General features: G+C 40.7%; 1 protein-coding gene across 1 annotated transcript in view; it reads right to left on the bottom strand.

Moving 5' to 3' along the window:
• LOC104933941 (ATP-binding cassette sub-family A member 1) overlaps positions 1 to 17,312 on the bottom strand; it is a 152,075-nt gene that overhangs the window by 52,665 nt on the left and 82,098 nt on the right. The window contains exons 33-36 of the mRNA XM_027278008.1: positions 9,857 to 9,951; positions 9,127 to 9,232; positions 4,558 to 4,632; positions 1,795 to 1,964 (exon numbers count right to left, since the gene is read on the bottom strand). Coding sequence (XP_027133809.1) covers positions 1,795 to 1,964; positions 4,558 to 4,632; positions 9,127 to 9,232; positions 9,857 to 9,951 — 446 coding nt within the window. The remainder of the gene's footprint in view (positions 1 to 1,794; positions 1,965 to 4,557; positions 4,633 to 9,126; positions 9,233 to 9,856; positions 9,952 to 17,312) is intronic.

Below are 17,312 nucleotides of genomic sequence, written 5' to 3'. Positions count from 1 at the left end.
TGACAGGTATTTGACAGCAAACTGACTTTGAGACCAAAATAAAAAAAATAATTAAAAAAGTGGGCATTTTACCATTCATCAACTTTCATAATGGATTTTGCAACTTAAAGAGTTCTGACACTGTTATATGCATAATTTCTGAACTGAGTTCTTCTCTGAAGATAAAGCCAAGCATCCCTCCTGTCATGCTCATCACGCAGTGCTATTCCATGATCTCGTAATCACTACACATTTGCCTATTTACACATACAGCACCCGGAGAGCAACATTAGAATTCAGAGACATCTTTCTGGATACCTGATAAACCGTGAACTCTCTTTTTGTTCTCCACCACCTTCCTGAAAATAATAAACTAGAATAAGTAGAATTTGCAGGTCTTAAAACAAAAACAATAAGCTAAATAAGGCTAAAAAAAAACCCTGCTGACCTGAGAGGAACTACACAGTAGGTTCATAATTCTTTGTCAGCTTCCACAATACACATGACTGTTGTTGATCCATTGTTCGTATAAAAAATTCTGAAGTGGAGCTTTAGGCGAATTCCACAGTGATGTTTCGTCATCTCCTCAAGAAGTCCCTTGCCCCTCTTTCCCCCATTCTTGTCTGCAACCTGCACACTTATTCAACAATGAAGGAGTGTCCAAGCTAATCTGGAAATCATAGTTCATAAATTGTAGTCGTCACACTCAGCACAGAGAGGGAGAGGCTGAGAGGAAAAAAGGGCTCATCCTGAATCTACCGTAGACAAGCCGTCGTAATTACCTCCTAACCCCGGCACAGTCTCCCTCTCTAACTCAGGGCTGTCATCAGCACCTGATCACTACATAAATACCCGACTAAAGATTGGGCCGGAACGGCAGCAGAGTATGGAATAAAACTGCTACTTTGCGGTGATTGGTAGCAACCACTGAAATGCCTGCATAATGTCAGGAGTTGTGGTTATGGCACTGCATGGTAATTTGCTTGAGCGGGATGTGTTCCAACTACCTCCCATTAAAAGTGTTGATCATGTCGGCATCTCTGAACAGGCACAAAATGCTAAAATATCAACAACACATAATGTTAGGGAATAAACAAAGGCTTAAAATTGCCAGCCATAATCGTGGAACAAAACAGTGCACAGTACGCAGCGAGCAGTTATATCCATATGTTGTGATTTAGCACGTCATTAATCTCTCATTCTCATGGGGAGCTGCTCTCTTGCTGGCCCTGGGAGAAGGCTTGAGAAAAAAAATGGTATATCCTCGTAAGGGGCTCCCGTGGGCCTCCAAATCTGTGCATACTCAACTATCTATCTGTCTTACGCTTTCTATTGTTTTGTCTCTTACTCATCTGTTCTCCCTTTGTCTGTGCTGTCTCCGTGCTTTTTTTTTTTCCTTTCTCCCACTCCATTGCTGTCCCTCTCGCTCTGTCTTATCTCTCTCAGGTCTGTCTTCTGCATCTGATGATGTATTGTCAGAAAGGGGGGGTGGAAAAAAAACAAAACGTCTTTTTCCGGGAAGAGAGGCAAAATGCAATGCAAGAAGGAAACTGCACACAAGGTTTGCAGATGCAGTTTTCTTCGATAAATGCAGTGTGTGCTAACAGTTTTGTTAACGTGTTTAGATCCTAAACACACTATTCATGTGCTACATGTAAAAAATGTAAAGTTCTACAGTATTTATGCAAACTAGCCTCATTAACACCATATTTTACATTTTAGAGGCCATGTTCCTGCCCTTATTTTCTGACCTGGACCACTATGATGCACATGGGATGTGATAATTTCAAGTTTTTTTGAGGCCGAACTACTCACATGGCAGCATAGGAGAGCTGCTCCTTGGTGAGGTTGAGGGGGTGATTGGACACAGAGATACCGTATTGGCGTGGATCCTTTCCTGCCGGCAGATTTCCCCTCAGGATGGCGTTGCCGGCCACGCTGAGGAAGGACGGCATGCCGTGCCATGCTTGGTTATAGAACCACACCTGCCGAGGTAGAGACGGAGCATTAGCGCAGAGAACAGCACGCAGAGGCTTATTCTGTTGCTTGATATGTCTCCTAGCAACTACATCTGGTCAATGAATTTGGATGGAGAAATTTTTAACATGCAGGTTGTGAAAGAAGAAGCAAATATAAGTCATGAGTGTGGACCTGTTGCAGATGAGAATAGATTTTTATCCACTTGCAGCACAAAAGAATCTCTGAATGATCTCTCAAAAAATATTTCCAGAACATACTGTTCTATAGAAATGAGCAAACGGAGCTGACAAACATTCCTTTTTATTTCATTTAATAGAAGATAAAGGCCTTCAACGACTGTCAAATCTCGATATGTCGTGGCATGCTCGCTGCGGAGACGGAGTAAAAAAAAACAACATTTTTTTGCCCACTTCCTTTTTAAATGTAAGTGATTCTCCGAGTTCGTGGCTGCTGGGGTGTAGAAGAAAAAGAATGGATGAAAGGGAGTGGGAGTGAGAGAGGACACCCCGCTGATAGTGCAGCGCTAATTAAGAGTGGATGGTGTTTGAGTGTCAGCCTAACATAACACCGCATCACAGAGGAGGATATGGAGAAACTCGAGCACACGCGCAGATGTGCGCGCACGCACGTACTCATGTCTCTTTCTTCTCGTTTCTGACTCTATTTTGTCTTTGTTCTTGCCGTATCTCAGACACAATGACTAAAATTGATATTATGTTTAATATTCTATTGTTCCTGAAAGACATCCGGCTTAAATATCATTTGATGTGTTCGAGATAACAGATAGTAAAGCGCACGGGCTTGTCTGCTAAACGCGAGGGAGTTGAAAAATATGAGTAGATACGATGGCAAGCCACATTTGCATTTACTCTTCTGAAGCTACTTTAAACATCACTTGTTTTGAGGAGGAGCAAGGCTCTATTCTCAGTATGGAATATGAAATATGTGTGTCAGATATTAACTTCAATTTTAACATTAAATCCAAAAGTATTCCACAGTTACGTAAGTGCTGCACCTAAATATAATTTAGAGGTGTTGTTTGAGAACTACTTGAATATTTCCATTTGCTGCTACTTTGTAGTTCTGTACTTTGTTTAAGTGACAGCTGCAGATAGTAAATACTTTTTCAGATTAATATTTTACTTTTTAATACACATTTCTTAAAATATACAATACACTGTTATGGTTGGAGGTTGGAGCGGTAGTTCCCACCCTTTCTAGTTTGTGAGCAGTCTCTCCAAAGACACATCTCCCCTCCAAACGTCTCACATGTTTTAAATGGTTTACGTAACTGGAAAGAGGTAACATGATCCAATATTTTACAACAAAAAAAGGTTATAGAAAAGAAAAAAAACAACAGCAAAAAAACCACACACACACATACCACAGTACAGAAATGTGAAAAACAGAAAACAACAACGGAAGTGTCTCAGGAGGACACTGAACACGGCTGGGACACACTTGTTGTTGCTATGGTTTGTGACTCATGAAGTTAGAATTGATCCTTGTAACATCTGTTTACGCGTGGACTGAGTTCTGCTATCGCTCTAGTGTGCACACGTGTGGAACGTGACTGCAGCAAAAAAAAGTGGAATTCTGTGAGTCATTTAAATGGTTTCTGAGGAGACACGAGAGTGTTCATGACGGATGTGAACGTCAACCTGTTGCTCTGATAATCACAGCTTATATGATTATTATCCAGGCTACAGGTAAGTTCAGAAAAGGTCCTGTGAGGTCACTTTCAGTGCATGCGCAGAGTAAAGTAGCAGAGGAGCAGAAGTCAGTCCACCATGTAGCAAAACACAGACACCGTACATTAGACATGTCACAACCTCTCTGATTTATCTTGTGAACCACTTGTCTTAATGATCTAATTGTATATGAAGTAGTGAATCTCAGCAGCAACATTAAAACGCTGCTTACACATTGATGCATCGGTATTAACAATCTAATAATGTCATATATGATAATACACCAGTCAGGGGACAATTTTCTGCAGAACTAATATACTTAAACTACTTTTCGTAGTTTAAGTATATTTTGCTGCGGAGCAAGGATCCGAATACTTCTTCCACCAGTGATGTAGTTAAACCATGTAATTATGTGTGAGGCTGTATTTTACAGTATGAAAACACATTACCTTTATTTATTACTGGCCTTGCGCTTATTTAATTTAAAACAAAAGAGGCTTTTAATTATTGAGTTGGATAAGGACAAAGTATTTGCACTAATAGACTGAACCATCATGCCGCACCCTTACTTTATAGCCGTCTACTCATAACCCAAGGTGTCGTTATTAACTCATCTCCTTCGTGTTATATAGGTCTGGTGCTACGAAAATGTTTATTAGGACATTATGGCATCATAACTTCATAATTAAGCAAACTGCGCCAGCAAAAAGGTGAGTGGAGCAGAATTAGGTGGGTCTGTGCGTTCACGGTCTCTGCCTATGTCCTGTTTCTTTTAATCACCACCTTTCCTCTCCCCAAACTTCAGACTGCACCTGCTCTATTTCCCCTCAGAGATCATTAAACTTTCATCTCGTTGGATCAAATCAAACACTAGCGTGAAAGGGGCGCACGGCAATTAATATAATACCTTTACGTTGTCCCTGGTTCCCAGCTTCTTCAGCAGCGTCTCAGCCTTCGGGAGGATCTGATCAGTCACATTATCCTAATGAAGATGAGGAAAACAAGAAAAAAAAAACTGAGTTGGAGACTTAATTGGATACACTTGGAAAACCACTACTGCTCTTTGAAATGCAAAACATGAGGCAGAGGGAGACAAGAATTAAGATTTCCGGAATGCATTTGGGTGTGCTGAGCCACTTATTTTGCACAGACTCGGGGAGAAATGTGTCCCCTGTTATTTTCCCTCCTCTGACGTTTTCTGTTTTATTAAATAGTGCGAAATAATTAAAATCACGAGAGGAGGGAGAGAACGCGAAACAAAAAAATTCACAAGCAACAGAAATCGCCTCGTTACCTAACACAGCAATCCGATTTCAGCAGTACGACTTGACTTGTAGGTCTCCGAGTGTTCATGTTACAGTATTTTTCCACAGAGTACAGAGTGACAGCTGGGTTTTGTGGTGAGGTGAGGAGAGGAGATGGAAATGGCAGAAAGAGGGTAGCCTGGACAGGTTGCATTAAAAATCGGCTCTATTCCACTCAGGTTTCATGTGAAATGAGCCTTGGGATGAGGGCTTGAGATGACAGGCATGCGATTTCCAAAGTGTCATGTTGATACCATGCTGTTCAGCCCCAGCCATAGGAGCACTGAGCACATTACATGTGTGATATAAATGCAAATGGACCTCCTGTTGGACTCTTGCCTTCATCATAGGGCTATAGCGGAGGTGAGGAGGGTGGGAAGAAAAAAAAAGAAAAAAGGGTGCCGTTGGATGTGGCATGGAGTGAGGAGAGGTCTGTGGTGGAAAAGTGCAGATGACAACTGGGGAGAGGGGTAGGGGGGGGTAGAAAAAAAATAAGACGAGACAAGACAAATCAAGAAAGACATCCCAAGAATGCAAGAGTGTGCTCATGTGCAAGTGCTTGTCTGCTCTGAAAGAGCAAGAGCGTGGAAAGGAATGGTCACAAAAGATATCTCCAGCACCCAAGACAGTTACCTGAGGACAAGACACTCAGGAGATCATACTGTAGCTTCCCATAATCCTTCACTCAGCCAACACCACACTGTGAAAAACATTTTATTATTTTATTGTTATGGGCTTTTTTTTTTTGCCATGTCATATCACAGTGTGGAAAAAACAGAACAAAAAACGCCCCCATCTACGCTGACAGGAGTTTATGTTAAATAACAACCCCTCTGTTCCAAGTCATTACCTATTCATACACAACAAGATTCCTCCTCTTGTCCGCAGTGCTTCCTGCAGCGTCAGGGAGGGAATCTTTGCAGTATCTTTATGTGTTTTTTTATTTTTTTTTTCTCCAGTCTGCATCCTGCCAAGCAGCAAACGGGCAACGCCAATAGGCGGCCTTCCTGAAGGATTAGCAGTGGCTAAAACAAGATGAGAAGTGGGCCAGCGGCTGCCTGGGTCTAATCCTTGACAAACTCCTCCTCGCTCAAGGACAATGACAAGGCTGGTTTGGCCAGCGGACCTTCTGGTGGCACGGCTAACGACACAGCAATAAAGCCACTCGAGTGTGTGGTGACTTTTTTTGGCAAGTGTTCCAGTGTGGTCTGCACAGTTCGGTGGTCAAATGGTCTGTGGTCATACTGTATGTGTGTGTGTGATTGTATTGAGAACTTGCCAGGAAAGACTTCATGGTTTGTTAAATTAGGGGCTTATTTCTCTGAATAATATGAATAATAAAAAAAAAGAAATGTTGTTTGAGAAGGTTAAATAAACATTTCAGAGAACAGTAGTGACATGGACACAATTTTTCGGAGTAATTAAACAACACCCAGCACACAGGCTTTCTTGTTTTCTATCCTATTCCTACCTGCTAGACACGGGAAATGCAATTAAACAGAAATTTCAAAGCCCACTTCCCAGTCGCAGGTGGCTCAGAGTGCAAAGACACGCTACTTCCTGTTAAACGTCTCACATCACGATGCCTGCTGAGCAGTCGAGAGGCCAGACATTTCCCAAGGACAGTGTAGCACTTTAATAACAAGGAATGCAGAGCTGGGACAGCTAATGCCTGGCCATTAGGGTTACATCATCGCTGCTGCACGAATTAAAGTCACATTAGCGCAGAGATCCAGGAGACAGAGAAGGGAGCCTGGGTAGGGATCAGACCGGAGACGCCTGAGGGCGAAGCAATGTGCTGATCTCAAAGTAGTTTGAACATCCAAATTTGAAATGTTAATGAGGGACTGTGTGTATGCAGGAGAGAGACTGAGAGAGACAGATAGATAGAGAGATACACAGAGGGGACAAGTGAGTTGATGTGAAGTTCAGGAAACACTGCTTGAGTGTAGAACTGCATATTCAGTGTAGATCTTTATACACACATATATATGTGTATGAATTGAAAGTGAGAATGTTTGCACGATTGTGTGTGTGAGTGTGCATTGAAAGACCCAGATTCCTCCATTTCTTCAAGCAACACACAGACAATCATAGCCTGTTGCCATGGACACTCAACAAAATGGATTTGAAGAATCTAAACTCTTCTCCTCCTCGCTTCCTTCGCTTTCGTTCCACTTATTCAGTCGTTCAAGAATTCAGCTGGGTCCAAGAGTCCACGACAAATAGCATCACCTGTACTCAAGATACAAAGCTCACTGAAGAAAGGAGGCTGTGCTCCAGTTAGGACTCCAACTCAAAAGATGACTGACAAACTGCAGCCTTGACGGCAGAAAATCGGTTTCTCAAGCACAGCTTCAGGCATAAAGCTTTTGATATTGGACATAGATTTACAAGACATAAGTCTCAATACTGGGGATGACTTAAAGTTTTGATGATTTATGTAGGTTAATGTGTATCAAAGCAAAGCCAGGCCAGGAGTTCTGATCTGCACTGTCAACACATCACGATGTCTCAAGAGTTATATTAATGTAATAATTAGGGCTGTCAATCGATTAAAAAAAATTAACTAATTAATCGCAAAAAATTCTGTAATTAATCGCGATTAATTTATCAATAAATGTATCAAAATTAAATTGCATTTTTCTGAGACTGAAGCTTATAATGAATATTTATTGATGTAAAATGATCAAATTAATGTAGAATAAACACAGAGAAGTATATTTAAATTCATTCATTTTATTGGCTTAAGGTGCACATATGCACAGTGCAAACAGAAAAAAGCCAGAATGAGGAAAATATACTGACGAGTGCCACACTCCTGTAGTGTAGACTGGGAGGTCCCGTGGAGGTAATTTCAGCAGGGTGTTTTGCTTTGAGGTGATATGTTAAGTCGTTTTACTTCTGTGGAATTTAATTCGCTTTGCAAACTGTGCATTGCCTTTTTTTGTCCAACGAGCCGTCGGGCAACTTTTTAAAATGAAATGTTCCCCCTAAAAGTCCGTCCTTATCCATCTTTCCACCATAGACTCTCCTTTAGTTAGGATAGATCATAGACATATACAAGACGCCTCATTGAGCAGGTTGGTCCCATTGCGGCCAATACGTTAACGCGTCCGCCATATTGGATGTGGCAGATCTGCCCGTGAACTAAAACAAGCAGGGCCGGTTTTAGCTATGGGCAATGTGGGCGACCGCCCAGGGCGCAGTCTCCGTGAGGGCTTTAAGTTAATGCCTCTTATACACCCATTCACACACACACTAATATATCTGGGAAACAAAGCTCTACTTTGCCACATCCAAAATGGCGGCGACGCCGACGTACGATTCAGCGCTCAAAAAGGTTATTGGTCAGCCGCCACCGGAAGTAAACAAAAGCGCGTTAATTGCGTTAATTTTTTTTAACGCGTTAATTGTTTAAAATTAATCGCGTTAATTTTGACAGCACTAGTAATAATGTTTGGGGACATTAGACAATGGGAGGCAAATAGATGTGTCATCAACATCAGCGTGCAGTACATTAATGAAAAGATGACGATTGTACTGCCATGCTGGTGGCTCTGTGAGGCCACACTGAGGCACAGTGTTGCTTTGAGATTAATGCTAACACGCCGTAGTTTAAACACAATTAGTGATGGTAATATCATTCATTTTCCAGATATTTGGTCATGAATCAAAATCTTTGAGAAATTAAAGGATTATCAAAGTCTCTGCCAGAGGTTGTGTTGCATTTTCTTGCTATCCTGAGATCAAAGATAAAACTACATCACAATAGCTAATTAATATGCACACTGGCCACCATCTGGCCATGATGGGATCTACTATATCTGGTCTACATGTGGCTAGAATTACTGTTAATCTAACAAAACGACTAATGGTGGTGCTGGAGAAAAAGAATCAAAGTCAGTAGGATTCATCATCTGGAGACCATGAATGTTTTCACATTTTATGGCAATCCATCCAATACTTGTTGAGGTATTTGATTTTGGACCAAAGTGGTAGTCCAACTTAGAGAAATTCAAATTTAAATACGGTTAACAAAGCTCACATTTAAACTTTTGAACACGTTCTTAGACTTTGACTTTGAACTTTAGGGGTCTTTGTAGATGTCTCGAAGCTACTCAAATAATCATGTTGACATCAACAGGCTGTGTGAAATATTTATTACATACCTGAAGTGAACTGAATAGGTCTTTAAGATCCCTGAACGCAGCTTCGATTGCTGCCTCGTTCAGACGGACTTGGGAGTTGATTGCTCCGACAGAGATCCCTCCGTACCTGAAGTGGCAGAGAGAAGCAGAGGTAGGTTCAAGGGGAGGTAAGATATGATAGATATGAGTAATAACAAGGATATACACAGGTTTTACACTTACTCTGCAGAGCTACACACACACACAAGCATGAAGTACAGACTTACTGTACAGTAAAAGCAGACATTACAGTGAGAATGAATATGTGCTGCAAACATGACCAAACATTTGTTGAACAATCACATCAACCGAACACTCACAATTCATCATTTCTGTCACGGACAGTTTGCTGTGAATGTTTTCATACAGTGAAATGACAGGTTAAGGGACGCGCATCACAGAGAGGGCCCAGCAGGGTTTGACAACTGCATGACAACTGCATATCATGTAGAGATAGAAATGATAGCATAGTGTGCAGGATTTTTTTCCCCTTTCATTCATATTACACTCAAGTGACCTTCTAAAAGTGGATGCACCAACACCACAACAGCAGCCCAGGTAGTAATTTTATTTCCTTCTTTTTGTGTCAACAACAGAAAAGATATCTTTGACCAAAGCAAACGCACCAGAGGAGAGTGACCCGTCTCTAAAATGCTACCAGATACATGAATGCACTATGATACCCTGATTCACTTGCACGGACATGCATTACCTTGTTTTACCCGAGTTCTCAAAAGTCTTGATCAAGAAGTCTGTCATGTTCCGTCCAGTTAAATCCAGCAGTGTGTCTGTTGTGTTCTGGATCCTCTGAAAAAACAAAGACAAAAAAAGTCTTAGATATACTTCAATGGTTGCCATTGCCATTTGTGATATTTTATTGACCTTGAGCGTAATCTTTGATAATTAATTCATCATGTTTTTTTTGGCCACTTGGGGGCAGCACAACACGCTGTGATCACAAAACTGACAAACAGGATATTGTTACCTTATAAAGTTGATATTGTGAATATGAATATGTTGTAACATTTTAATGCCCATTCATACATCCAGCAGATATGGAGAAACATTAGTATTCATTTGTCGGCCAGCAGAGGAATGCAATTTCAAAAGTAACCTTCTTTTAGGCTCCGTTATGATTTCTAACAATTCTGGTTCTTAAGCTGCTAAAACTTTTATTGCTATTGGCGTAGCGTAGATGGTGCAAATTCTGTCTTTTAGAATCTATTTGCTAAAAACTTTTACGTATCATGAGAGTAAACCAAAACATTAAAGATGCCAAAATGTCCCATGAAACTTAAAGAGTTTACTGAAATCTTTCTGCAACTTTGTTACCACATGCTTAGTATTATAGGGAGTGACGTCTTTCACATTAAACATAATCAATTATGTTAATACAAAAATATTGTAACCCATCTTTAAGTTTAAGATATAGAAAACTGTCAAACACATAATACTGAGGCATACTACATATATATACTTTTAAGTGCAGCAGTTTTTCCTTTGACTTTGGGATATAAAACTTTTTAAAACGCAGGACTTAACTGTGCCTGTGTGAAGAGAAGTATCATGACCTCACCACAGAGGGACTCCAGCAGGCACAACTGCTCAGCCACCCATAAAAACTCATCCAGCAGATGCAAAAATCAACAAAAACCTAAGAGGAAGAACATTCTGCAGGTGATATCTGTTCACAACACCGTAGAATACACGCTCTCAACCCTTATCATAATAGTCAATTAAGCCTGGCTATGGGAAGCCTGGTAGAAATCTAGACCCCCGTCAAAGCTGCGAAAGCTGTGTCTAATGTCAAAGGACCCTAATTAGATGCCCTTCTGTGGATAAATGGGTACATTCAAACATCCAATTAAGGGAGGGTGCGACATAGCACCATGAATACGCTCCATGATGTGTAGCCTGATACTTTCCAGTACACACACACTCATGCCGATGCCAAGCTGCTTTAGCCCTACTTATTTAGAGAGGTAACAGTATGCTAATTAGCAGAGTGATCCTTGATAAAGCACAACTGAGACCCCTGACTGCAACGCAATTTACTAACATACCCCCTAGTTACACTGGTTATCTACCCTTCTGTACAAACAGCTTGATGTACTTTAGGTAGACATGCTGTGTTGTTTAATCGGTTACCCCTGTGTCAATTACTTTTGTGTGTATACCCATTCTTTGTAAGGAGTAAATGTCCAGGTATCAGTTGTTTTTTTTTGGCATTATATTTTCATCCCTGCGTCCAAAACTCCATTCAGAGATAAATCACTGTTTGTTTGCATTTTACACTATATGGTAGTGCAGTTCCATTGGGTATAGAGATAGCAGTAAAGGGAAGAAGAGATGAGTATAAGTTGAGGTAAAACAAGAAGGAGGGGGAATATAGAGAGATATTAGGAAGATTAAAGAAGTCGCTAAGAACAAGTAGAGAAAGAAAGAGCGGGAGTGGATAGAGGTTGGAAGCATAAGTTAAAAGAGTAGAGGAGAAAAGAGAACGAGAGGAGGAGAACTCCAATCACTAGTCAAAGAACAAACAGAAGGAGAAAGCCGAGGAAGAAGAGGACCCATCTGGCTTATGAATCAGAGATAAGGAGGACGAACGGCACAGCAACCTTGGCTTATCTCTGAACAAACATGCTTCTCTTTTGAAAAGCCACAGGAACTCAGAAACAAACAACACCAAAAATAAGAGCTTTTATACTCTGCTGTGTGTACAATGAGTTTATGCTCAAGCATACAGTCAGTGTGGGTCTAATTATTTTGGCCTTGGTCCATATCCGCCATCAAAAGACTGAAATGGGAACATTACGTGGTTGTGCAACAGCTAGGCCTGGATCTCTTGTTCATTACCTGGGAACAGCATCAATGTGCTTGGCATTCTGTACATAACATCAGTTCCCCAACACACAGTGGTAGCTTGATAGCTGGGGAAGCAAACAGGGGTGAGGGAAATGTAAACTAAGGAGTAATCAAATCTGTTGAATGAGCTGGCATACTCGAGCACTGGGGAGATAAGAGACTGTGCTGTGTTCATATTAATCTTGGCACTGTTTATATCACGCTGTACCTAAGGTAAAATTCAAATTTCATCTTGTGTACACAAAGAAAAGCAATCGCAGGAAAGCAGAATCTTCTATAATTAATGTTAAGTTAAGGTGTGGGGTCTGACTTAAAATTGTGCCACATGGTGATCAGGTTAATTGGGTTTTCATGCAAAACGGTATGTTTCTGAATGTGTGAAGTTGTTTTGAAATCATTTAAGTCATTACACCGTGATGAGTTTGTAGTGGAAGTGACAGGTGGTCTTGCGTAATTGTGTGTAGGTGTTTCATTATTTGTATTTCAGGAGCAGCTCTTCAGTTCAGCACATTGTATTGTGTTGTGCGATTATGTCCGATATGATCTCATCACAACAATCATTTTAAACTGAACCAAACAATGCCATTAGATAATAGCTGAAGTGGTGTGTAAAGCACTCGCTGGATCACAAACATGCAGTTACAAGCTGCTCTGGCTACTCTGTGCCAGTTTAGAGACATTGCAAACATTCACAACCGATGACAGATTTTCATCTGGACACCTTCTGTTCTGTTTAGCCGCAACAAAGCGAAAGCACTGCCTCACCCGCCACTTGCCTCACCGCACAATTCAATGACCTTTCTGCTTTTGTTTTCGAGCATCTCTTGCCTTCTGCTGAGAGGCTGGTTCTGGACAGGTCGTTTTCCACTAAAATGGATCTGTGGGTGTTGGGAGTCAAAATGACAAATCAACAGGGCCCAGCAGGAAAAGGATGTGTCAGGCTGTTGTGTTCGCCGGGTCGGGTATGGGCTGGCAGGGATTCGGCTCTGATCTGGATTTGTTCTTATCCAACAGCTGTTGTTGTAGAAAAAAAAACCTGCCCACAGATGTAAAGTTTACAGATTCATTATGGCTTCATTGACCGGCATGATCAGGTCAGTCCTGCTCACTTTATGTTCTGAATTTAAAGTTGTCCTATTATGCTCATTATCAGCTCTCTTTTTTTTATTTTGAAACTCCAGAACTAGCTTTGCATAACTCACAGTTTGAAAACATTCTTATTAATCTTATACTGGCCCTTCACGCAGCCACTCAGTTCAACCTCTGTCTGAAACAAGCTGTCTTTTCAGGCCCCCCACATCTAAAAAGCCCACTTTCCTCTGCTTGGCCAACTTTTGCCTGCTGACTGGCTGCACCGACCGCCTGTGAGCACTGCTTTGACCCCTTGCCGTTGTGCTCGACAGCATATGACCACTTCAGAAACTCAGCTTGGACAATAGCGATATGGAGCACTGAATTTGATTAATATACTGTTTAACAGACTAAAATGAGGTGAGAACTGGGCTGGAAAAAGAATAGAGCCTGTTGGAGCGGAGAGATTCTGGGGGGCTCAGAAAAACAACTTTTATGAATTTATTCAATGGTTTCGGTGAAACTGGATCATATTTTATTATTATTTTTTATTTATTTATTAGTCTTCCCTCTGATGTCCTCCAGCAGTTCAACTTACTGCTTCAACTTTCAGTGATTTATAGAGTTTCCTGATGGACAGATGGATTTACATGTTGTTGGCTACATTAACTGTAGCTGCCGTTAGCTACTTAGCTCTTCTTTTAGCTGACTCTGCCTGGACTGGGAGCTCAGAGCACTAAGGGAGTGTTGGTGTTTAATACAACTCTAGTATCAGGACTCAGCACCAGTGCCCCAAACTTCCACTTTGTTAGCAGTTAACTACTTACCAAGAGGTAAAGATATATCTCCAACAGCAAACTCTGTAAATCACCAAGAACTGAGGCAGAGAAGCTGGAGGACATCAGAACGAAAACCAGAAAATATAAAAGCTGACAGACTAAGTGGGTGGATTGGGGTGCCTTTGTACTCTGTGGGTGTGCTGTGTCTGGAGGAGATGACCAATTAAATACCTCCATGATGAGCCGATGTCCAAGCATTGGAACACAAAGTCTGAAATTTCAGCTATTTGCCCACTTTTACATACATTTACCTCATTAGTTGAAACTTTGGCCAAGTTTTTTATGAACATTTGACATTGTAAAATTATTATGTAGCATTGTAGATCCTTTAAATGAATGGGACACACAAAAGCTTTCTTTTCTCAAGGTGCAACAAAGACTCTAATTGAAAGACTTTATTCTCTCAAGCCAACAAACTAAATAAGATAATGGTAGTTCCTTCCCTTGCAGAACTCTTTTTTTCCCCCCCTCACATTAATGGTAAGCCAATGCCCAACTTCAACAGCCTGATAGATGAGGCCAAGAAGAGTAATTTGCAAGCAAGCTGTAGTTAGGCCAGTCTCCAAATGATAAAGACATCAATCGTAATTCAGTGAACGTGGCGGCTTTATCAATTCCTCTGCACGCATGGCGGCCTATTCATCTATGAAGGTTAAATATCACCAGTGAACGAGAGTCAATACCTCAGAATTGATAATGGGCTTACTGTTGCCTGCCATTTCCATGGAAACAATGATTTCCCAGTACCTCCTGCCGCGATGTGTCCATGTTTTTTTCTCTCTCGTCTTTTCTGTAGTTTCTCAAGGGCATATTCGGATGATGGGCAGGAAAAAAAAGATAAAAAAGAAAACTAGTGTGAAGCTGGTACACTTTGTCATGATTTATTCAACAGGGGAAGCTTTCAGGTCAAAGGGAATACATCCTCACAATGTGCTCAGCTTCTGTGGGTGGTCTCTGCCTTGGACTTGCATTAATGTATGGCCCCCTGCGATGGACCACATTCTACAGGTAACCAATGAAAAAATGCACACATTCCCTTGCACATGGGCATACATACTTACTCAACACACATATGCACTCACTAAGTGCATATGTGTGTTGAGCAGCATGTCACAATATTTATCCTACCTCACCACATGCAAGAATTGTACTCTCTTTGGACTCCATACTGTATAATTCAGCATGATGGCCACACTGTATAAAACTGTGTGTTTCTATTTCATGACCTTAAGTACTATGCTACAATTTAAACTATAAACTATGGGTTATGGGCCACTGGTGCATTGCAACAGGGGACAAATAAGGTTGGAGAGGTGTAGAGGGTTATGTGTTCAAATTGCGTTCATTCACTGTCATTTATAAAGAAACTAGACTGGTAAAGAAATGGTCCTTCTATCTCAAAATCCCGCTGTATTACAGTCTCTTTCTGCCACATGAACTCACACACTTTATAAATCTTTCAAACCGTCAGATGATGAAATAAAAGGCAGCAAAGCTTGCTACACAAAAACTGACCCCTGCCAAATAAATAAAGTGTTGCATTATGCAAAAAGGCGGTGATGAACAGAGAAACACGACTGTTCACAGCATGTGTATTGCATAGAAATGCTCCCCTTTTCACTTTCTTATCCTAAATTCAAAGTTCCTTCAGCCACAGATGACTGGCAATAATCTTGCTGCATGATAATAACTCAATGTCCTCAAGGTTGTTTCTATGCAAAAATGAGAGTCCATTTTAATATCCTTTTAGAGGATCTGGATTGGAACAAAATAAGATGTTGTAAATAAAGGAGAAATGATGCAAGTGAATGTAATAAGATGTAGGCAAGAATTGGCCTTTATAAATGGTGTTTTTACTCAGGCTAAGTGTACTAAAAGTACCGACCACAGCACAACACAATAAAGTAAAAAATCCAGTAAAGTAGCAAAGCGGTGGAAATTTATAAAATAGCAGACAAAGATTCAGGTGGTTGAGTGAGACTGGTTTTACTTGAAGTAGCAGGTGTAGAGGAGGAAGAGAGCAAAATAAAAAAGAAGGTTAGAAAGATAGACCTTGATGGCCTAGCAGGTACCAGAAAGATACAAAGATACAAGTAGCGTCTCAACAAATGGGAGACTCCTTGACAGTGCTGTCATAAGCTAGGACCGAACGTCAGGAAAAGGAAAAGGTTACACAAAGGGCACTTCTCTTGTTTGACTGTCTCAACAATCATCCTATAACACGATACCTGGACAGTCGCTCCATTAATGTGGCCCTGGATGGCCTTGTCACAGAAAAGGAGCACACAGAGAGCCTCACAAGTTCAACGAGGCATTACAGATCTGTGGAGGGTGTGAAATGGCACATGACATAGTGTGGACTATTGTATAGGGGAGGTATAGGGGGAATGGAAGGGGAAATAAAAGAGTTGCGGAGGAGCCCTGCTGTTTCAAACTGTGTCATTTCATGTCCTGCCTGTTGGAAGTCACCGGCTTTTCAGAGTCTATTTTTTTTTTAAACGAATGTCCCATTTGTCCTTCCAAGATGACATCTCCCAAGTATGTTAAAATACTGAAGGGAAAAATGCAATTGCAGTTCTAAGAAAATAAAATTTTGACATATCTGCATGTGGATGTGTGAATATTTCCTTGGCCAGAATATCTCTTCTTAACACTCCCTCACTTCTCTTAAGAACTGAAGCTGAAAGAAGCTTTGCTGCTTTGCAAAGTGACTGTTGAAACGTATATCATAGACATATAAGGACTGACACTTTCAAAAACTTGTAAGGCATTTTCAACCACAGGGAAGCATTACTACTATTTATTGTGTAATTTTATTCCCCCATAAAGTGGAACATTAATGAGATATAATGGTATTTTAATTCTAACATCAAAAATACACATTTGCTCTAAGTCACTCATGACTTTTAAACTGTATTCACTCACAAGGCTTTAGGCCACGTTGCTGTATTTTAACTTGCATAATAATGTTGGATTAAAGCCACAAAAAGATTCAGTTTTTTTTCCAGAAGTTCAAAATGTTTCAGTTACTTTATGACTACAAAAACCTGGCACACAGTGCTGCGCTGCATCTCAGATTAATCTTTAGGTTCCCAGGTTTTAGAGAATCTACAGCACTTCTGTGGTATATACTGTTGACCTGCTATGTTCCCCTAACAATCCTCTGCATCCTCAGCAAAGATATATTATGCATATCATGTTGCAGAATATGCATATACTGTATATAAAGAAACAAAGTGAGCATGGGCAAAATTTTGCAACAACGTATTTAATTGAAAATAGACAAATTGGATTGTTTTTGGAAATTTTTGGATTTGACATCAGCAACACGATTCAAAAAAGTTGAGACAGGGTGGCGTTTGCCACTCTGTTGCATCACCATCTGGGAACTGA

This window comes from Larimichthys crocea, chromosome III, assembly GCF_000972845.2.
Source record: "Larimichthys crocea isolate SSNF chromosome III, L_crocea_2.0, whole genome shotgun sequence".
Taxonomy (NCBI): domain Eukaryota; kingdom Metazoa; phylum Chordata; class Actinopteri; family Sciaenidae; genus Larimichthys; species Larimichthys crocea.
Note: the sequence above shows the minus strand (reverse complement) of the source record. Positions and strands in the feature narration are given on the sequence as shown.